Genomic DNA, 22,065 nt, shown 5'->3' with positions numbered 1-22,065 from the left:
GAGGAACCCCTCGGAGGCGTTGAGCCCACTCCCAGGGAGGCAAGTTTCTGAGCAAAGGACTCTCCCCTCCTGGATCAAACTGCAGCAGAAATAAAGTCTGAATCCCACATTTCTTGCCACCGTTTAACTTCCTCTCTCTCACCAGCGCTGGGTTCCCATCTACAAAAGCTGCTCCGGGTTCCAGAAGATGCTCAGAAGCAGCAAAATCCAGTGGCCCCGGGCGGAAACCCAAACCCCATTTCCCAGGGACCCTTCGCTTCACCCACTCAAGAAAGGGCGGCTTTGTCACTTACCCAAGGCAGCTCATTTTTCTCTCTGGTTGCTGAGTCCCCACATCCTTGAAGATGAGAGCCAAACTGGGCACTTTCCCAAGGTCTGCAAAGTGTATGGCACCGACGGGGCTGTGGGGCTGGGGAGAGGGAACGGAAGTGGCCAGCCAAAGGGCCAAAGGCACGTGCTCGCTCCCCACCGGGCCGAAGGGATGAAGAAAATGTCAGCAAATTAAAAAGCTTAATTCTGGCTAAGTGGGTCGCAATCCACTGGAGCTCCCCAAAGGAAAAAAGGAGGGGAGGAACGGTAAGCAAGGAAACAAGGATAACGATGACAGCAGAGAGTCAACTAACCCAGCCCTGGGAACAGGGGGGGAGAGGATGTGTTTTATCCAGCAAAGGGGATTTCATCAGTCCCACATCCAGGCTAGTCCCGAGCAGGGCAGCCAAGAAAAGTGTTGCAAGAAAAATGACTCCTCTTGTGCTAGACGAGAAGGGGACTCAGTGGCCACCGTGCAACAGCCTGTCCATATAACAGGGTCCTGCTCCCACCCACCCCTAAAAAGCAGCAAGGAATAACCGCCAGTCAGGCATCTGCAGAAGCTCCACGGCTTTCCGAGGGATTTCTGTGCTGCATTGCTGGGTACCGAAAACGCACCAGCCGCCAAGGCTGTGCGCTAAGGGAGGCAGAACCTGATTAACGCTCACCCTCCTATGCATGCAGACTCGGAGACTGATATTGACACCCCCTCCCCCCCTCCCTCCCACCACAGAAACAGCAGGGAAGTGTCCCAGTTCTTCGGCACAGAAAGCAGGCATGACAGCAAGGTTGCAAAGCAGCCTCAGAGCCGACCAAAGGGTAGATAGAGGCAAATATTCAGATAGACAGACCAGCAGGTAGGCAGGCAGACAGAGGCAAGTGCTCAGCTCCCAAGGGGCAATGCTACATTTCTCTATAAACCAGTGGTTCTCAACCTTTTTAATGCTGCGACCCCCAACCGGTCATAAGTCGAGGACTACTCAACCGGTTATAAGTCGAGGACTGCTCAACTGGTGCAGCACCGTTTGCAGAATGGGACTTTTGGCGGGCTCAGCAGGGCAGAGACAGCCTGGACAATTCCTATTGGCTTTGGAAAGCCAATAGAATTAGACGCTATTCAAGAGAGTCTATTCTATTGGCACAGCTAAGGAAAAGGGGGGAAAAAATGGCGGACTGCGTTGTTTGGCGACCCCCGTGAAATGGTCGTTCGACCCCAAATGGGGTCCCGACCCAGAGGTTGAGAACCACTGCTATAAACCATACCCCACTCCACAGAAGGGAAAGACGTGGTCTGATGCCAAGAGTGATTTAAAAGCTTGACAGTGAGAAAATAATGCCTGCTTTTTTAAAAACTTGCTGGGACTTGCTGGCACAAGTCGAAGGGAGGAAGTTAAAGTCAATCAATAAGTCAATCAGAACAGAGCTGGAAGGGATCTTGAAGGTCTTCTAGTCCAATCCCCTGCTCCAGCAGGAGACCCTATACAATTTGAGACAAGTGACTGTCCAATCTCTTCTTAAAAACCTCCAGTGATGAAGCTCCTACAACTTCTGAAGGCAAACCGTTCCACTGGTTAATTGTCCTCACCGTTACGAAGTTTCTCCTTAATTCCAGGTTGCTTCTCTCCTTGAGTAGTTTCCATCCATCGTTTCTTGTCTTGCTTTCTAGTGCAGTGTTTCTCAACCTTGACAATTTTAAGGCATGTGGACTTCAACTCCCAGAATTCCACAGCCAGCAATGCTGGCTGTGGAATTCTGGGAGTTGAAGTCCACATGCCTTAAAATTGTCAAGGTTGAGAAACACTGTTCTAGTGCTTTGGAAAATAAGCAGCCCCCCTCTTCTTTGTGGCAGCCCCTCAAATACGGGCACACCGCTAGCATGTCACCCCTGTTTCTTTTTTTTTTTCTCTAGACTATCCATACTCAGTTCCTGCAACCGTTCTCCAGATATTGTTTGTCTCCGGATCCTTAATCATCTTCGTTGCTCTTCTCTGCACCTTTCCCAAAGTCTCAACATCTTTATTGTAATGTGGTGACCAAAACTGGATGCAGTATTCCTGGCGTGGTCTTACTAAAGTTTTATAAAGTTTAGTTTCTGCATCTTCTGAAACACTTTGCATACAGAAGGCAGGATATCCGTCTGGAGTCCTGTTGGTTCCAGAACCTAGAAGGAACTAACACAGATTCCTGAACACCCATGATAATAATAGACCATATCTGGCATCTTCTTCTATAGCAGACCTGTCAAACACAAGGCCCGGGGGCCAGATGTGACCCGCGACATGGTTTCATGTGGCCCATCCTGGAAACAGTGAGGGAACGGCCCCCACTGCCTTGGCCCCGGCCCAGGCCGTCCGGGAGCCAATGTACAATTTTGTGGTGGCCATCTATGCTGAAATGCCTTCAGTCTTAGCTCCACAAGGCCGCCTGGAAACAGCAAGGGACCAGCCCCTGCCGTGTTGGCCCCGCCCCCTGGGTGCATGCTGGGGAGGTGCCACCCTTTGTGAGGAATGAAGAAATGCACCATCACCTGGAAGTGGCCACAAATGGCTCTCGCCTACTTCACATATCCGGCTTGGGGTTTCAGCAGGCTCTTCCAGTGGACCATCCCTTGGCGCGTGCCGTGGTCCAACCCCCTTCTGCCAGAGACCCTCAGATCTGTCCCACTCCTGATGTGAAGGATGTAGAGCTGGCCATGCCCACCCAGTAGGCCACACCCACTCCAGCCACACCCACCCAGTAGGCCGCACCCACCCTGGCCACACCTACCCGGCTCCCCGAGGACAACCGCAATGCTGATGTGGCCCTCAATGAAATTGAGTTTGACACCCCTGTTCTATAGTGACTTCCACACCTTCACTTGAATAGCCATCATTTTTTGCCAGTACTGAAGATCCAAAGGTTTGTTATTTTGCAGGGCTTAGCATTTCTTTCAAGGCTCAGGCTTTTGATATTTTGGTCTCAAATTATCCAGCTCCTATCTACAACAGTTAGATGAGTGTGCTTGGTTCTTGGGCAGGGCAAATATTTTTGGGATCCTGCTACCATTGGCAGAACATTATGGAGCTCACTGAGTTAAAGGACCTTATTTTCAAGGTCTATCCATAAAGATGCATTGATCCAAAGAGATCTTTCAGACATTTTGTGCAGTCTTGCCTGGTGAGATCACATATAATAGTAATTTTAACTGTTCAGTTGTGTCCAATTCATGGCGACTTTGCTCTCCACGCTACCCTGTCAAGCACAGCTTCTTTCAGTCACATATCACATATACTTTAGTAAATTTATGGAAAGCAGAACTGACTCAGGCTTCTCCATATCTTCTCCCTTCTCAAAATGGGTATAATTCTCAGGTGCTGGGAATAATTAAAATAAAAGGAAGACAATTAGGACGCATTAAGGAATTCAGAACGAATCTGATTCATCACAGGCTAAGTACTACTCCTCTTACAACTTGCTGTGATGATGGTAACAGCAAAGTAAACCGACTTCTTGTCTATTCAGCCTGGCCAGCAAAGGTCTTCGAATAAGTGAAAGATGTTTTAGTATCTGGTCAACAAATTGAAAGCTTCCATTTTTAGCATGATCACTTAATGGAGTGCGTGGACAAAATATGGAGGCTGTATAACTAAGATTAATGAACCGCTATGTGTTCCCATGACATATTAGTGCCAAATAACCCACAGAGGCTGACTCAACACAGTGAGTGGATGGCTGGATTCCCACAACATGTTGAATCACAACCCCATTCAGCTTTGTCAAGCAGGTGTTTCAGCTCTCTGTCTCTCACAGACAACTGCAGGTAGGCCTCTGGGATGCTTTCTGTGATCTGCTGGTCTTTAAAACAGTCCAGAAACTTCATTTGGTCCACAGTGCAACAGCTGGATTTGAGGGAGCTGTCTGCAAAGCTCCAAATGTATGTCAAGTGGATTGATTCAGTCTTTATTAATGGACTGGTTTGCAGTGCACGTGCTGACCTTTAAAATCCCAACTGTCCTGAGACTGTGGGTGCCTGTTTGGGGTTTGAAAATAGCTAGAAATGAAATTCAATATAGATAAAAGTAAGGTTTTATGCTTAGGCAAGAAAAACCAACAAACTAGGCGAGGCGTGACTCAACTCCAGTAACTGTGAGAGGGATATTGGAGTCCTAGTGGACAATCACTTAAATATGAACCAACAGTGTGTGGCAGCAGCCAAAAAAGTCAATACAACCCTCGGCTGCATTAATAGAGGGACAGAGTCAAAATCACGTGAAGTTCTAGTACTGCTTTACAAAACTTTAGTAAGACCACACACGGAATACTGCATCCAAAGATGTTGAGACTCTGGAAAGAGTGCAGAGAAGAACAACAAGAATGATCAGGGGACTGGAGGCTAAAACATACGAAGAACGGTTATAGGAACGGAGAATGTCCAGTCTAATAGAAAGAAGGACTGGGGAGACATGATAGAAGTGTCCCAATATTTGAGGGGGGTCAAACTATTTTCCAAAGCACCAAAAGGCAAGACAAAAAACAATGGTTGGAAACTATCCAAGGAGGGAAGCAACCTAGAATTAAGGAGAACATTTCTAAAGGCTAAGGCAATCAATTAATGGAATAGTTTGCCTTCAGAAGTTGTGGATGCTCCATCAGTGGAGACTCTCAGAAAGAGACTGGACAGCCACTTGTCTCAAATTGTATAGAGTCTCCTGCTTGAGCACGGGGTTGGGTTAGAAGACCTCCAAGGTCCTGTCCTATTCTATTCCATTCCATTCCATATTTTCTATTCTATTCTATTCTATTCTATTCTATTCTATTCTATTCTATTCTATTCTATTCTATTCCATTCCATTCCATTCTATAATTCTATTCTGTAATTCTGTTCTGTAATTCTGTTCTATTCTATTCTATTCCATTCTATTCCATTCCATTCCATTCCATTCCAAGATTCTATTCTATTCTATTCTATTCTATTCTATTCTATTCTATTCTATTCTATTCCATTCCATTCCATTCCATTCCATTCCATTCCATTCTATTCCAAGATTCTATTCTATTCCAAGATTCTATTCTATTCTATTCTATTCTATTCTATTCTATTCTATTCTATTCTATTCTATTCTATTCTATTCTATTCTATTCTATTCTATTCTATTCTATTCCATTCATTCTAATTCTATTATTATTATTTTTTTCTACTTCATTCCATTCCAGCCTTAGGGAGGCATCGTTCTTGATGGACCTTTGGACCACTGAAACACAGATTTCCACCAAAGGATTCCCCCCCCCCCCACCAGGACTCCTCTCAAATCTCCTGAGTCTGAGAATGATTAGGTTTGGCAGGCTTTTAAAGTCAGCTTTGCTGCAGCAAGTTTGTTCTGGTTCTTTGCAATTGGCTCTTCCCAGCTGCAGTGCTAACTGTGCCTTAGAGCAGAGGAGAAGATAGTTGCACACAAAACCTGTACTGCAAATCTTTAATGGGGTTTGTCTTTCAAAATTCTAGCTGATGTATGATCTAAGCCACTGTGAATACAGTTCTAATGGAGCTGGATTTCCTAGAAGGCTGGCAGAGATCAGGACCCACTCAGGACGGAGATGTCCATACGAGGGAGTCAAAAAAGTCAATATGGTGGCCACAACAGTCAAAGTCCCATCCTCCTTTTTTAGATGAGCTGTGCACAATTAACAGCACGATTGTGGATGCCACCTGCCCTCCCACCTTGCCTCAATGCTACCTGGACAAATTCAGAGCAGAAGTTTAATCCTGCTGAAGATCTCACTGACCTGCATCTGTTCCTAAACCGAAGGCTCTTCGTCAACCTTCTGCATACCACCCTTTGCCCATTTTGGGAAATAAGCGAGTCTCGGTTTCATTCATCTTGTACCAATTTCCAGGAGCTTTTTCAGCTGATGGGGAGGTCTACCCACCCCTCACGATCCTAAAGAGTTACTGGCAAGCTCTGCCCAACCCATTGGCCAACCTCTGTTAGCAGCCCACCAGCCAGGGGTGTCCTCAGGGTTCAACCAAAAAAGCCAAGATGGTGGCCGACTGAAAAACAGGTGGAGCTTCAATTGCTGTGTCACGGCTCCCATCTTGACTTTTTTGCCTGCTATCCTGCAGACACCCCTACCGTTGGCTGTTTGGATGTCCCACCATGTAGATAAGCCCCCCTCTGACAAATGCAGTGGATTGGGCTCCCCGGAAATTCACTGCCTGACTGTCAAGTGCAGGAAAGTGGCTCTGTTTCCGAATGGCTGGGAGGACCTAGCTTGGTGTCCATGCTGACCATGACTCAACCAAAAGTTACACGCGTGTCTGAATGGGCTGGCTTGAGGACAGACGCTGGGAAGTCATTGATGCTCTGCCATATAGAGAGCCCCCCACCCCCCCGGCACCATTCCTCTGCTCATTCCTGTTGTTACCACAAAGCTGTTTCCCAGTTATGGGTGGAAGCGAGGCAGGCTGAGCGCATGGTGGCCCTTGAGGTTTCAAGAGCTCTTCGTGGTCTTTGGTTCTGTGGTTTGCCTGTAGTAAAAACTGTGCGGAAAGCTTTCTCTGCACAAGCCCCTTATAGACAGGCTGTCCTGAGAAGCTGCCAGCTCCGTACTTACTCTGAAGTGAACCGTACACGTCTATCTTTAGAATGGATGGGTGAGACAGTCCACCTTCCTGTCTGGAGCTCTCCGACCTGAACACCCAGTCAGCTGCAGGAAAGGGGAGGGGCTGTGATTAAGGGGGACTGCCGCTGGCGAGGAGGGGATGCTGCAGGCCAGCCTGGTGGCTGAGATGGCTGGCTAATCATTGCTCGCACCCCATTCCATCCTATCCCATCCCAGCCCTCTGGTCTGGACAGGCTCCTTTCCAGTCGTGTTTTCAGGCACCCACCGGCTTTCGTCCAAAGTATTCTGGGGTGGCCACAGCTGGGGCTGGCTTTGCCCTGCCTTTGCCAGGCCCTCCTGTTCAGACAGCACGCCTGGCCCCTCTTCCTGGCTGTGGGGTGGAGCACCTACATCCCAGAGTCCCTTTCCAGCAATACCAACAAGTATCAGTCAAAGCATTAATTCTCTCTCTCTCTCTCTCCCTCCCTCTCCCTCTCTCTCCCTCTCTCTCCCTCCTTCCCTTCCTCCCTCCCTCTCCCTCTCTCCCTCCCTCTCTCCCTCCCTCTCGCCCTCTCTCCCTCCCTCTCCCCCCTCTCTCTCCCTCCTTCCCTCCCTCTCCCTCCTCCCTCCCTCTCTCCCTCCTTCCCTCCCTCTCCCTCCCTCCCTCCCTCTCTCCCTCCTTCCCTTTCTCCTCCCTCCTCCCCCTCCCTCTCTCTCGCTTCTCCTCCTTCCCTTCCTCCCTCTCCCTCTCCCTCTCTCCCTCCCTCTCCCTCTCCCCTCTCCCTCCTTCCCTCCCCTCTTCCTCCCTCCCTCTCCCTCTCCCTCTCTCTCCCTCCTTCCCTTCCTCTCCCTCTCTCCTCCTTCTCTTCCTCCCTCCCTCTCCCTCTCTCCTCCTTCCCTTCCTCCCTCCATCTTCCTCTCTCCTCCCTCTCTCCCCCTCTCCTCCCTCATCTCTCCCTCCCTCCCCTCCCTCCCTCTCTCTCTCCCTCCTCTCCCTCTCTCTCCCTCTCCCTCCTTCCTCCTCCCTCTCTCTCCCCTCTCTCCTTCCTCTCTTCCTCCCTCCCTCTCCCTCTTTCCCTCCCTCTCCCTCTCTCTCCCTCTCGCTCCCTCCCTTCCCTCTCCCTCCCTCCCCCTCCCCCTCTCTCTTTCTCTCTCAATAAATATTTTATTATGATCATTGACCAATGACTTCATAAAAAGAATAAAATTACACAGGAAGCCGCATCATAGGAAAGAAAGCAAAGAGCCATAACAATGCCTTCAAGTCTAAGACATGATCTTCAGCCACAGGAGCTGCCTGGAAGACTCTGGGCCAGCCCCCTCCCCTTTCAGCCCAAGCAGCATCTAATCTAGTGGAGAAGGAGCTGGACTACAAGGCCTCAGTGGGAGCTTAAAGGTGGGAGGGGGATGTGAGGCCGCCGTGAACACGAGCACCCAACTGATGCAAGAGGGCAGAGCAAGCCGAGGAGGGGGGGCATTCATAAGGTATGGTAGAAAAGATCAAGGGTGGAGCTTGGATCAGCTATCTTTGATCCTTTTGCCCATGCGACTCCTTTGTCAAGGAGAGAGCAGAGCCATCGCACAACATTTTGATGCTGGACTGTGCTGTGGGCTGCACCCGGGATGCCCATGAAGAAGCAGCCATACCTGATGTGGTCCAGAAGCAGCCGGTGGGCATCCTCAATGAGGATGAGGGAAAGCGCATGAGCCAAGTAGTCCACTTTCCGCTCAGCAGCAAACTGCTTGAGAGAGGTGAACATCTTCTCTCTCACTTCAGGCTGGTCGCCCAGGATCTCCTGCACCTGCGTAGAAAGCAACCCGTGAGAAACGGTGGCATTCCCAGGCTATCTTGCCTGGCCATTGGCCTCCCACCTCACTCCAACTCGTGAGGGGACATCCGAGAAGAAAAGAAACGACGGACGGAAACTCACCAAGGAGAGAAGCAACCTGGAATTAAGGAGAAACTTCCTGACAGCGAGGACAGTTAACCAGTGGAACAGCTGGCCTCCAGACGTTGTGGGTGCCCCATCCCTGGAGGCTTTCAAGAAGAGACTGGACAGCCACTTGTCTGGAATGGTATAGAATCTCCTGCTCACGCAGGGGGTTGGACTAGAAGACCTCCAAGATCCCTTCCAGCTCTATTCTGATTCCTTAATCCAGTGTTTCCCAAACTTGACAATTTTAAGGCATGTGGACTTCAACTCCCAGAATTCCACAGCCAGCAATGCTAGCTGTGAAATTCTGGGAGTTGAAGTCCACATGCCTTAAAATTGTCAAGTTTGGGAAACACTGCCTTAATCCAACTGGACTCAGTTGGGCTGAAATGCAAGTGTGCCAGCAGTGGGTGAGAAGAGGAGGGGCAAGGAAGGCCCAGGGCAGGACACTGGATGACTCCCCTGAGGAGAAGGCTGAGAGCCCCCCCCCCCAGTTTGTTCCGGCCCCAAATCAGACCCATTTAGGGTTTCCAGCTTTCAGCTGGGCTGAAATGCAACCCATCTGGAATGGCTGGGACAAACGTCCAAGATACTGTGTGGCAAAATATTTCCCATTTCACGCAGTGCACAACTGAAAACAGCAAAGAACAACACTCCAGAAGGACTAGGACAGTGGTTCTCAACCTTTTTAATGCCGCGACCCCCACCCGGTCGTAAGACGAGGACTACTCAACTGGTGCAGCACCGTTTGCAGACTGGGACTTTTGGCGGGCTCAGCAGGGCAGAGGCAGCCTGGACAATTCCTATTGGCTTTGGAAAGCCAATAGAATTAGACTCTATTCAAGAGAGTCAATTCTATTGGCTTTCCAAAGCCAATAGAATAAAAGGGAGTAGCACAGCTAAGGAAAAGGGGGGGGGGGAAATGGCGGACTGCGTTGTTTGGCGACCCCCGTGAAATGGTCGTTTGACCCCAAATGGGGTCCCGACCCACAGGTTGAGAATCACTGGACTAGGAGAAGGACAGCTGAACCCTGCCTGTCCATATCCAAACAGGGGCCGCCGTTTTGTCTCTCTCCAACCATCTTCTCTGCAGTGAACTCCAGATCCAAGATCTTCCTGAAAGAAGCAATAAGCCATTGGTTTCACTAGGATAAAATATTGATTTTTATCCAGAATTCTCTTCTTTTCGCCCCTTTGCTCAGCGTCCCTTTGTATAGCTAGAAAGTTGCTTTCCGTTTTAATAAGGTACATTCTCTTTTGAAAACTTTCCCCCCATGAAAATCTGTGCAGCTCCACAGCCCCTGCGTGTGTTTCAGGATTAGCACAAGATTTGTTCGATTATTCCTGGGCTTTGAGCCAGAAAATCCAAAGCAGCTTCCTTCTGATTTCTCTGGAGCCAGGCTGGAGAAAGAAGCCCTGGCAGAAGGCTACGAACTGCCCTCCAGTCGGACCCTGGGGACAGGAGCAGTCAGGAGGCTGAGCCTGACTGCTGCAGCCTTGTCGCAAATAGCCTTGACTGGGACCAGTAGCAAAATGGCCTCTGCTGGCAAGGTCACCAGTTATGCCCACGTCTGGGTTGCAACACAGGTAGTGATCAACTGACGACCAGTCACTTAACAACATTCAAAGTTATGACTGGTCTGAAAAAATGGATCCAAAGCGCCAATGGTCAGTCTCTGTCCCACCCACGGTCACGTGACTTTGGGCACTCAGCAACATAGCTGCACGTATGACCTTTTTTGGTTCCCACAGTCAGGTGACCGCCTTATATGCTGCTTTTGCCAAAAAATGGCCCTTCCTTCTAGTTTTCAGCAGAACCGTGTCCATAGCAAAACCACTCGTTAACGGGCTGTTGAAAGAAAAATCTTCATCAGGCTCCATTCCAAGCTGGGAATAAGCAAAATGGAGACTGCTTTAAAAAGAGGGTTGCAGTTTATTGAAGAGGAGAGCCAGACAGAAAGATGGCTCTGGGAAAAGTGACCGCATGTAGCTAGGAGTGGTGGGATTTTATACCTTCTTGAGCTTTTGTTTGGAGTTCTTCCCGTTTGAGGCTTTGTATTTCCTGTGTCATGTATTTTGACCTGAGTGTGCCCTTTTGGTATTGGTGGGTTAATTCTATTATGTTTTCTGTCCTTAGAATTTGGGTGGAGGTGTGTAGATTTTAGCGGTCTTTGTCTTCCTAGTTTCTTCAGTTTCTAGCTGGAAGGCTCAAACCTGTCTGAAAGGATTACTGAATTTGCATTTCTAAAAGCTGGCCTCTGCTGAGTTTTCAGCTTGGGGGTCTGGGGCTGGTTTCTGTCTTTTTTTAAGATCTCCTCCATTTTTTGGGGGGGGAAATATATTCTGCCTTTTTAATATCCCCAAAAATATTTCTTTCTCTGGATTCTTCTCACAGGGCTTAATGACCACTGCAAAAAATGACATAAAATTGGGTTGGTCATATGATCAACAACATGACCAGTACGACCATTCTGACCATTATTATGCAATGGGCAGGCTCCATTACGTTCATAACGTATACTTTCCTCTGCACCATTCCAGTTTTTCTAAATCTCTTGAGCCAAGAACCTCCACTGCAGTTGGATCAGTGCAGATGAATTTCCCATGATTTGCAAACTACACTTCTACTTGCGCAGTTTAAAAACGAGTTTGCCTTTTCAGCAGCGATGTCACTCTGCTGATTCACAGCTGGGTTGCATTTGTTTGTTTTGAATGTCAGTGTTTTGTTTTCAGCCCACCTCTTCAACGTCTCAAGGTTGCCTGGGATTTTGCTTCTATTATTTGTCACCCCCAGTTCTGTGTCATCCACCTGTTTGATAAGCAAACCCTTGCCTCTGCTTTTGAGTCATGAAGAGAGAGAGAGAGGTTGACCTACAACATAGAATATGGGAAGGGACCTTGGAGGCCTTCTAGTCCAACCCCCTGCTGAATGTCAGTGTTTTGTTTTCAGCCCACCTCTTCAACGTCTCAAGGTTGCCTGGGATTTTGCTTCTATTATTTGTCACCCCCAGTTCTGTGTCATCCACCTGTTTGATAAGCAAACCCTTGCCTCTGCTTTTGAGTCATGAAGAGAGAGAGAGAGGTTGACCTACAACATAGAATATGGGAAGGGACCTTGGAGGCCTTCTAGTCCAACCCCCTGCTCAAGCAGGGCAACTGTCCTAGGCCAGAGACAAACTTGTTCACACCCCATATGCATACATACACATACACCTCAGTTTAAATCCAGCATTGTGACTGCCTGCCTGCCTGCCTGCCTGCCTGCCTGCCTGCCTGCCTGCCTATCTATCTATCTATCTATCTATCTATCTATCTATCTATCTATCTATCTATCTATCTATCTATCTCTATCATCTATCTCTCCTTATCTGTCTGTCTATCATCTATCTATCTATCTATCTATCTATCTATCTATCTATCTATCTATATCTATCATCTATCTATCTCTCCTTATCTGTCTATCATCTATCTATCTATCTATCTCTATCATCTATCTCTCCTTATCTGTCTGTCTATCATCTATCTATCTATCTATCTATCTATCTATCTATCTATCTATCTATCTATCTCCCCTTATCTGTCTGTCTATCTATCTATCTATCTATCTATCTATCTATCTATCTATCTATCTATCTATCTATCTATCTATCTATCTACCTACCTATCTATCTATCTATCTCCCAGACCCACACAAGGCTTGCCCCACTTTGATGCTCTCCAAAGGCAATTCTAGCCTAGATCTTGAAACCACAAGACCCCTGCCCTCCCTTTAAAGCACGGGAACCTGACTGGGACTGGAGCCCAGGGGAGACACAGAGATTTCAAGGTTGCTGCATCTGGAGCAAGGACTGCCTGGCACTCTTCCCAACGGCAGAGATGGGAGAAACTTTTCTTTGAAGGAGGAAATTACATCCATCGTTTCATCCCGAGAACACGATAAGGAGGCTTCAGCCTCACATGCTGGCTCTTTGTTCAGCTCAAGAGGCCTTGGGGAGCTCTGCCCCCAAGCCAGGCACGAGTCACCCAGGCTCGGCCCAGTTCGGCTTGGATTGCTGGTGGAGAGCAAATCTTTGGGTGGGAGAGTCTTCTGTTGCAGAGCCCAGTGATGACCAGCACCCCTCTGCCAGGCGGGGAGGCAAGCAGGGACATGCCCATGAAGCAACCAGGTCTGTGGAGATTCTCAGCCATCCAGGTCATGGTTGTCACAAAGGCGCTTTTTCACAAGGCAACTGGACTGGGGGTTTTTTTCCCTTGAGGAAGACGTTTCGCTTCTCATCCAAGGAGCTTCATCAGTTCTGGAAAGAAGGGGGGGGCAATTGGAAGGATCCTATTCCTTTGCAGTCATCTGGTCATTAGCACTCTCCCTGAGAGCTCTTGACGTCACTTGGGACTTTATCTCTGCCCTCAGTGTTAGGGTTCTCCTACCATCCCACTATCCCACCCCACTAACCCCCAAGTGGCTTCAAGAGCTCTCAGGGAGAGTACTAACGACCAAATGACTGCAAAGAAATAGGATCCTTCCAAACATCCCCACACCCATTCCTGTCAGAACTAATCCTTCCATTCCTCACCACCACCCTGCCAGAACTGACGAAGCTCCTTGAACGAGAAGCGAAAGGTCTTTCTCAAAGAAAAAAAAAAGGGGGGGGAAACCCCAGCTCAGTTGCCTTTTGAAAAAGCACCTTTGGGACAAGGAGAAGCAAGGGCGTCCATAAGTCAGGAAAGGTCAAGAAAGTCAAGATGGCAGCCACGGGAGTGCAGCGGAGCTCCTCCTGCTAGTTATCTGAGCTGTGTTTGCCAGCCGTTGCCATCCTGCCTCTTGTGACCCCAGCCCATCCCCGAGAGAGGAAGGCATTTAAATGAATGGCCCCTGGCCTGTGTTTTCTTCCTGTTCAATTTAAAGCAGCGGTTCTCAGCCTGTGGGTCGGGACCCCATTTGGGGTCGGACGACCATTTCACGGGGGTCACCAAACAACGCAGTCCGCCATTTTTCCCCCTTTTCCTTAGCTGTGCTCCTCCCTTTTATTCTATTGGCTTTTGAAAGCCAATAGAATAGACTCTCTTGAATAGAGTCTAATTCTATTGGCTTTCAAAAGCCAATAGGAATTGTCCAGGCTGTCTCTGCCCTACTGAGCCCGCCAAAAGCCCCATTCTGCAAACGGGGCTGCACCAGTTGAGTAGTCTTCGACTTACGACTGGTTGAGTAGTCCTCGACTTACGACCGGTTGGGGGTCGCGGCATTAAAAAGGTTGAGAACCACTGGTTTAAAGCTTTGTGGCTGTTCTCGCGTGGAAATGTCAAAGGGTTCCAAATATTTCTCTTGAAACGAATGTGTGAGTTTGTTTCTTTGGGCTGGACCTGAGAAAGGCAGACAGGAAAATGAGCCACGTCTTGCATTTGCTTTTGTGGGATTTGCTCGCTCCAGGCTCTCTGGCCTCTGCGGCTGGCAACTAGAGAGCCCCTGTTCTAATCTGGGAGCATCAAAAGGGTGGCCTTGAAGGGAGACCAGTGAAGCTCCCAGACTGTTATGCAGAAAACAGGTGGGGCTTCAATGGCACCACAGTGACTGCCACCGTCACTTTTGAGGGTCCCGTGGATACCCTCCGGGGAAGAGCAGGCCGTGCAGTCTGGCCGAGCCACTAAAGCAGTGGTTCTCACCCTTTTTAATGCCGTGACCCCCAACCGGTCGTAAGTCGAGGACTACTCAACCGGTCGTAAGTCGAGGACTACTCAACTGGTGCAGCACCGTTTGCAGAATGGGGCTTTTGGCGGGCTCAGCAGGGCAGGGACAGCCTGGACAATTCCTATTGGCTTTTGAAATATTCTCTATTCAAGAGAGTCTATTCTATTGGCTTTCAAAAGCCAATAGAATAAAAGGGAGTAGCACAGCTAAGGAAAAGGGGGAAAAAATGGCAGACTGCGTTGTTTGGCGACCCCCGTGAAATGGTCGTTCGACCCCAAATGGGGTCCCGACCTACAGGTTGAGAACCACTGCACTAAAGTCCTTGAGAAGTGGAACGGGCAACCTCATGTCAACCCACCGCCAAGGCAAACTCGGCCTGCCCGTTCTCACTTTGGATGAAAAGACCCGCCTTCCGCTTGCCAGCACCCGCCGTGCCAGGCGGTCCCTGTGGCACCTCTCATTTCACGGTATGGAAGGCCGCCCCTCCCGCTGGCTAGCGGGCACCGTCACCGTTCCCGCCACAGCAGCTGCCTTTTTAGCAGTCACTGCTTGCTGGCTCTTGGTTGCTTTGCGCTCAGCAGAGACACCAATCTCCCGTCCGCAGCCAGCCTCTGCGGACGGAATGGGACAAACATGCTGCAGCCAATTTGCCGCGGGACAATTCAACGACTCAATTGAATTATTTAAAATAGATTAAAAAAATATTTAAATTGCTGCCATCCCCATTTCATTTGGTCTCTCCATTGGCGTCCTTCAATGATTCTGTTCCAGTATTTCTTCGATATTAGGGTTATTCTGGTCCCGCAGTCAGTTGGCCATGGCGAGTTGTCATAGACCAGTGGTAGCAAACCTATGGCACGGGTGCCAGAGGCGACACTCAGAGCCCTCTCTTTGGGCACGTGCCCCCTCCCCCCATGGCCCCCTCCTCATCAGCAGACCCCCCCGGAGGAGAGTCGTCCTCGAGCACGGCCCGCGCGGAGCAGTGCAGCCAAGGACATGGCAGCCGGGCAGCAGGGACGTGACTCCGCCCTTGCTCTCTGTTGCGCACAGTTGATGCTGCGGGGTGCAGGCGGAAGGCGTGGCTGTTATAGCACTGCTGGGCCACCTGGGTGATCTGTGGCAGGCCATAGAGGCAGTGGATGGCCCCGCGGGTGGGGGCGGAGCTGGGGCGGAGCGGGCAGGGGTGGGGGGCAGAGCAGGGGCAGGCAGGGGTGGCGGGGAGGTGCTGGTTTTGGGGCACTTGGTCTCTAAAAGATTCACCATCACTGTCATAGACCCTCTGTTGATGCCTTTCACTTTTTCCTGCCCAGCTGGAGGACTTCATGCTTCTGTCATTAAATTTCACCTTGATCTGTTTCTGCTCACTGTTGAAGCCCCCCCCTCCCAGTTTTCATCCTTGCAGTTTTGATATTTTTTTTTCTACCTTCCTTCTTATTTTGTGTCCTTTGCAAGAAAATCAGGCCCTGAGACCAGTTTTCTTTGCCTCTCTATCTTCATTGACCTACGGCATGATTTATCACCATGATTTATCAGTTTCCTAAATAGGATAAACCCTCAGTCTCCGTGCAGAAAGTTCAATAGAGTCACATTTTACATTAAAAAGAGTGATTTTCGCTGAGGAAATGGGACTTCAGTTCCCCCAAGTGCTACTGATCTAAAAAGAGAAATTAATCTCTTACCCAGTAATATGAAAAGAAGATTCCGCTGGGGAATTGCACGATTAGAAATTATCAGGGTTTTTTATTCTATTCCTCTGGGGACCGAACAAACAAGATAGTTTCTCCCTCCCACTAAGGCTGGGCTGACCGGCATGCAACGAAGTGCTAATTGCATTCTCACAATCTGTGCTGCCTGAGTTTCATTTATCCCCGACTTTAATAGTTCTGCAACCTACTAAAATTAAGTCCAGACATTGCAGATCTGCCACGTGACTCCAATCCATAAAAGAGGCCCTATCGACCTCTCAGCAGCTGTGAGGATCATCAACCACGGATCCTTCTAGACCGCCTATGGGGGTCGGGGGTTGGGAAGCTGGCGCTGCATGGTTCTGATCCTTTCTCGGCGGTCAGTTCTAGTTGGGAGGACGAGTGGTGGGCGCAGTGGCTACTCCTCTGTGAGCTGCCAGACAGGCAAACCCTCTCCTCACTTCTATTGAGCCCATACATGAAGACTCTGGGAGGGGTCATCAAGAATTTGAGGTCCAGCATCATCAATATGCTTATAACACAGTGGTTCTCAACCTGTGGGTAGGGACCCCATTTGGGGTCGAACGACCATTTCACGGGGGTCACCAAACAAGGCTGTCCGCCATTTTCCCCCCCTTTTCTTTGGCCACGCCCCTGGCACCCAGTGATGTATAAGTGGTTGGGGGTCACCACAACATGGGGAACTGTATTATGGGGTCGCGGCATTAGAAAGGTTGAGAACCACTGTCCTAAGAGGACGGACTAGTTACTAGTACTGTAGGCTGGAAAGAGAAGGGGAAAAATTGCAACTGATCCGTCCCTGGGGGTTTGTGCAGGATATCCTGCCCCTTATGAATGAATGGCTCTTTTGATCACAGAACTCGGGCCGAAAGGCAGAAGGTTTAACATTGTGTTCTTCCTCCTCCTGAGCATAAAGAGAGAAGCTGCGGTTTCTCCAGATATTATTAAAAACAATAGTTACACACATACATAAACTCTACTCAGCATGCAAGAAGTCTCCCTGATAGTCTTAAAACGGAAATAAATAATGAGACAGCGAACTGCAGAGCCTTGTCCTCCAGCCAACCAAGGCTTCCTCCCACCCCAATTTTTGCAAGGTGACATCAAAGGCTACTTTCCATTGAAAATGAGGATTCTTTCTACAAAACTGGCAAACCAGCACCATCAGCTTAGCCAGGCCGGATGTGGCTTGCACCTTCCTCTCCTGATTAAGCATCAGACGGAATGCACAAGAGGCCAGGTGGATTTTTAATATTATTCTTATAATATTTTTTTTCTTGGAACATCAACACAAGCTAAAATCCAGCAAGAGCAAAATCGAATTTAAAGATGGAGGAAGGAGACCATCAATCAAGGAATAACATTAAAGGAGGATATGACTGAAGAATCTGACATACTTCTTGGTGGACCCTGAATAGGCTGAGAGTTGGAGTCCCTAAGTGTAAACAAGATGCTCAAGTGGAGGCTCTTAGCGGATAACAACAAGCTGTGTGAATGTGGAGAGACACAGAGCCTGGCCCGTCTGCTTGTATGTCGGCTACTACCAGAAACATGTACCAATAATGACTTATTTTGGCCAGCAATAAAGCCAAGAAGGTGGCTTCATTCTGGCAGTTTAAAGTTTGATCTAGACACAGAAGAAGCAGCAGCCAGCCAAGGGCCACCTTGGTATTCTGAAGCACCCTTTGGAGACCAGATCCAAACCCTGCATGGTGGTTGAGACCCACAGAAAAGGCTGACAAGGACATGTGAGCTGTCCTCCTCAACTTGTTCATCATCAAAGTCAGGCTTCACACTGCCAGCTTTACTAAGACAGGGCTTTTCAACCAGTGGTACGGGTACCACCTGTAGTACATTGGCACCTGGCAAGTGGTACACGACTATCCTAGAAAAGTGGTAGCGGGGAATGAGCTGAATCGGTGGCAGCACCGCACAAGCCTGAGCGAGAGATGGCTGGAGCTGCAGGGCTGTCAGGGCTCAGCGGAAGCGCCAGGATCAGCTCCAGACTCCAGCTGGAACTCAGAGCTGATCCTGGTGCTTCTGCTGAGCCCAGAAGAAGTGCCGATCAGCTGGAATGTTGCAGCATCTCCAGGGTCTTGTGATTTACATTCAGATGCTTGGCAACTGATTCATATTTATGACGGTCACAGTGTCCCAGGGTCATGTGAAGTGACCAAAACCTGCTGCAACCACCCAGCAGACGGGGGGAATAAAAACCAAACACCCCTCCAACCCCACCCCACCCCACCCCTGCTGCCAATCCTCAACAGAAATGCTCACAACAATGAAAACCTCGGACAGGAGGAAGAGCGCCGCCAGGCGGGCAGGCAGGTGTGTTGTTCAGCTGTGGCTTGGGGGGCACTATTTTCAGTGCCATTGTAACTTCGAGCAGTCACTAAGCGAACTGTTGTAAGTCAAGGACTACCTGTATTTTATCACTTTTTTCCTTTTTTGGGGAGGGTCATCAAGTTTTTGACACCTTGCTAGGCTACTGGTGGTACTCGGATGTTGCCATATCCTAAAAGTGGTACAATGGGTGAAAAGGTTGAAAAGCCCTGAACTAAGATCTCCTGCAAGTCAAGGAGCTGACAATGTGTCCAGACGCTTAGTCTCTCTGCTACCCAGACTGCTTGCAGGGTAGGCGAGCTGGCTGTGGCTTGCTGTTCTCCTGTGGGATCCAGGACAGGCATAAAAAGCAATGGGGGCCTCTTAGGTTACCACCCAATAACTTTAGAAGCTAATTTTAATACAATTGTAGGAGATGACCAGGCTCAGCCCAAGGGAGGGGTCAAAGACATCATCAGTCATGAGTCCATTTGCACCCACAGGAGTCCAGCCCACTGTAAATTCCTTATCTATCGCCAAACTGCTTTGACCGTTAGTAGTTCAGATTCTTGTAGAGAGCGTAATCTTGTAATAAACCCATTTGAACTGCTTGGATCTCCTAATTTCCCCGGCACTTGACAACAATAATCTATTACAGGACTTTGTAAGGAAATACTGTCAGGTATTTAATTTACTTAGCATATTTGACATACACAGCTTCTTTCACTTTATGCCAGGCTTGCCTTCTCTGAAAAAAGAAAGTGTGACACTGAATCAGTGGGAAAAGGAGATTTGGGGCTGCAGGGAGCTGGCTTGTGCCAATCTGAGCAAGTTGATTGTTAAATTGGGGGGGAATTTTGTGAGAGGGTTAAGAGCAGAGCGGAGCGCCTATGCCTGGCCCACCAATCCGCTGTTCTATGGCTGGTAGTGTGGCAGCAGCAACGGCACTGACAAAGCCGGTTCTAAACTTTTAGCAGCACACCCGTGGCTACAGGGAGAGATGGTGTCCGATTTTGTAATTCAAGTGCACTGATAAACGCACTTAGAGCCTGATTCTTAAGCCCTACATCACTCAAAGTTGTTTTCTATGCTCCAGTTACATAAAACACCTTCTCCGCCTTTTCTCCAGCTGTGTTTCTAATGTGGATGGTTATTTATTTACTTATGACATTTGTGATGCACTCGAGCAAACTGTCAGCCGACTCAGCTTGCACTTCTAAGTAAAAACGATCCTGGGCTCAAATTTGTTGCAAAAGGCACAATCTTATTAGAAGTCAAGTGAAGTCCAGTAAAGCAAAGCCAGAACTGAAATTTGCACACCAATTCCCCAAGTGAAAACTTTTCCCTTTGCTGCTACCCCCCCCCCCCTCTGATCAATCTCCAAGAAGATGTTTTTGAAATTGAGCTGAGGTGGCGCAGCGGTTAGTGCAGCACTGCAGGCCACTTTAGCTGACTGTGTTCAGCAGGTCAGCGGTTCAAATCTCACCGGCTCAAGGTTGACTCAGTCTTCCATCCTTCCGGGGTAGGTAAAATGAGGACCCAGATTGTTGGGGGCAATGTAAATATATATATATATATATACATTGCTTACTGGTGTACACCCCTTAGAGAGTGCTTGCACTTAAAGCGGTATATAAGTCTCATAAATAAATAAACGGCCACTCTGACTGCAGGCTGGCTCTCAACTTCTCATCTTGAAGCAACCCTGATGGCACCGTCACTTTCCTAACTGTCATTTTCCCTCCCCCCCCAAGCACTCCCCTCCCTCTTCCCCCTCTCCCCTCCTGGGGTTCATGGCAGACTGGTACCGAACGGCGGGGCGCGAGGTGGCAGTTCTGACACAAACCTGGAGAGAGAATGCATAGAATGGCACCGCACATTTTATCAGCATCCTTCGTCCTGTTGCCTTCAGTAGATTCTCCCAGGTTAAAAGCTCATCCTAGGACTGAGAATGCTTCACCAGCTTTGGCACAATGTTACAGGACATTGCTTTACAGAATAGAGTTGGAAGGGGCCTTGGAGGTCTTCTAGTCCAGCCCCTGCTCAAGCAGGAGAACTTATACCATTTCAGACAAGCAACTGTCTAGTCTTTTCTTACTTAAAAACTTCCAGTGATGGAGCACCCACAACTTCCCAAGGCAAGTTGTTCCACTGGTTAATTGTCCTCACTGTTAGGAAGTTTCTCCTTAATTCCAGGTTGCTTCTCTCCTTGATTAGTGTCCATCCATCGCTTCTTGTCTTGCCTTCTGGTGCTTTGGACCCCTTCATCTTTGTGGCAGCCCCTCAAATACTGCAATATTGCTCTCATGTCCTCCCCTAGTCCTTCTTTTCTCTAGACTGGCCATACCCAATTCCTGCAACCGTTCTTCATATATTTTTGTCTCCAGGCCTTTAATCATCCTAGTTGCTCTTCTTTGCATTTTTCCCAAAGTTTCAATATCTTTTTTGTAATGTGGTGTCAAAAACTGGATGCAGTATTTCAGGTGTGGTGTTTCTAAGTTTTATAAAAACTTAGGTACTATAAAACTAATGTAGTATGTCCAGCTTTGATTCTACTGTGAGAAAACTCCTTTTTGTTTTCATTGTGGGTTGAAGAATACGTGGCTGGCCATTTTACCCCTATATTAATATGAGGAGCTAACACAGGTACAGAAGTAGGAGGCAGCATGGACAACTAGAATAACTGTACCACATAATAGGCAGAACACGGTTTTGGAAGGAAGACACCTTGGAGTATTTCCAGACATTTGGTGCAAATTGGCTTTGCCAGCTCCAATTTGCAAAACAGCCATCTTTTTTCACAAAAAGCCCATTCTTGGATGAAATGGTTTACATAACAGGAAATCAAATAAAGCATATTTGCATAAAGCAAGGGAAATCTGCAGGGATTTCCTGTGTCAGCCATTTGTAGACTTAGCATTGTAATAAGCATGCACAAAAATAGCCCTAAGTCCAAAATTAAAAGCTTAAATCCCACAAGCAAATTGTCTCATTGATTTCAAATGTGGTTCTCATCATGTTTATCTCAAACAGAATGTGGTCCTGCAGTAAAGGTGTTCACACTAAATTAAAGTTTTGGGTTTTGTTTTTGTTTTTTTCTGCTCCTGGTGCATTTCCTCTGCAAGGTCTTAAAAATAAATTCCTCTTAAATAAAACTTCATAATTTTTTGGCCCTCAGTCAGGAACAGATTTATAAATTGTGACATAAGCTAGCTATGTCAGCTTTCACGGGCAAGCAAAGAGGAAGTAAAAAAAAGAAAAAATCCAGATGGCATCTGTGAGAATACAATCAATGCCCTGCTCCTTTTTTACACACCTGGTGTGACACAACCATTGCTTCGTCTACGCCAGTGGTTCTTAACCTGGGTGATATTGCCCCCCAGGGGGAGATTTCATTTTTCAGGGGCGCGAAGGAACGAAAAGAGGGCGATATGGGGGCGATGGAGTGAGAAGTTTTGGGGACACTTTTGAGACTTTTTCGTACAGTGAATTGCTGTATATCTGTCGTACAAAAACATCAGATTGCTCG

General features: G+C 48.3%; 1 protein-coding gene across 5 annotated transcripts in view; it reads right to left on the bottom strand.

The window, feature by feature from the left end:
- Positions 1-22,065, bottom strand: part of LOC120310857 (Grid2 interacting protein) — a 102,846-nt gene that overhangs the window by 62,962 nt on the left and 17,819 nt on the right. For 4 of the 5 annotated variants that reach the window (XM_039349730.1, XM_039349732.1, XM_039349729.1 and 1 more), the window contains exon 3: positions 8,536-8,690. In XM_039349730.1, the coding sequence (XP_039205664.1) occupies positions 8,536-8,690 (155 nt within the window). Of the gene's footprint in view, positions 1-293; positions 1,028-8,535; positions 8,691-22,065 lie in introns of those variants that run through there. The other variant, XM_039349733.1, reaches the window with a different exon arrangement.

The sequence above is a fragment of the Crotalus tigris genome, unplaced genomic scaffold, assembly GCF_016545835.1.
Source record: "Crotalus tigris isolate CLP2741 ecotype Arizona unplaced genomic scaffold, ASM1654583v1 scf7180000018301.7375997, whole genome shotgun sequence".
Taxonomy (NCBI): domain Eukaryota; kingdom Metazoa; phylum Chordata; class Lepidosauria; order Squamata; family Viperidae; genus Crotalus; species Crotalus tigris.
The sequence above is the reverse complement of the archived record's forward strand: the minus strand, read 5'-3'. Positions and strand labels throughout refer to the sequence as shown.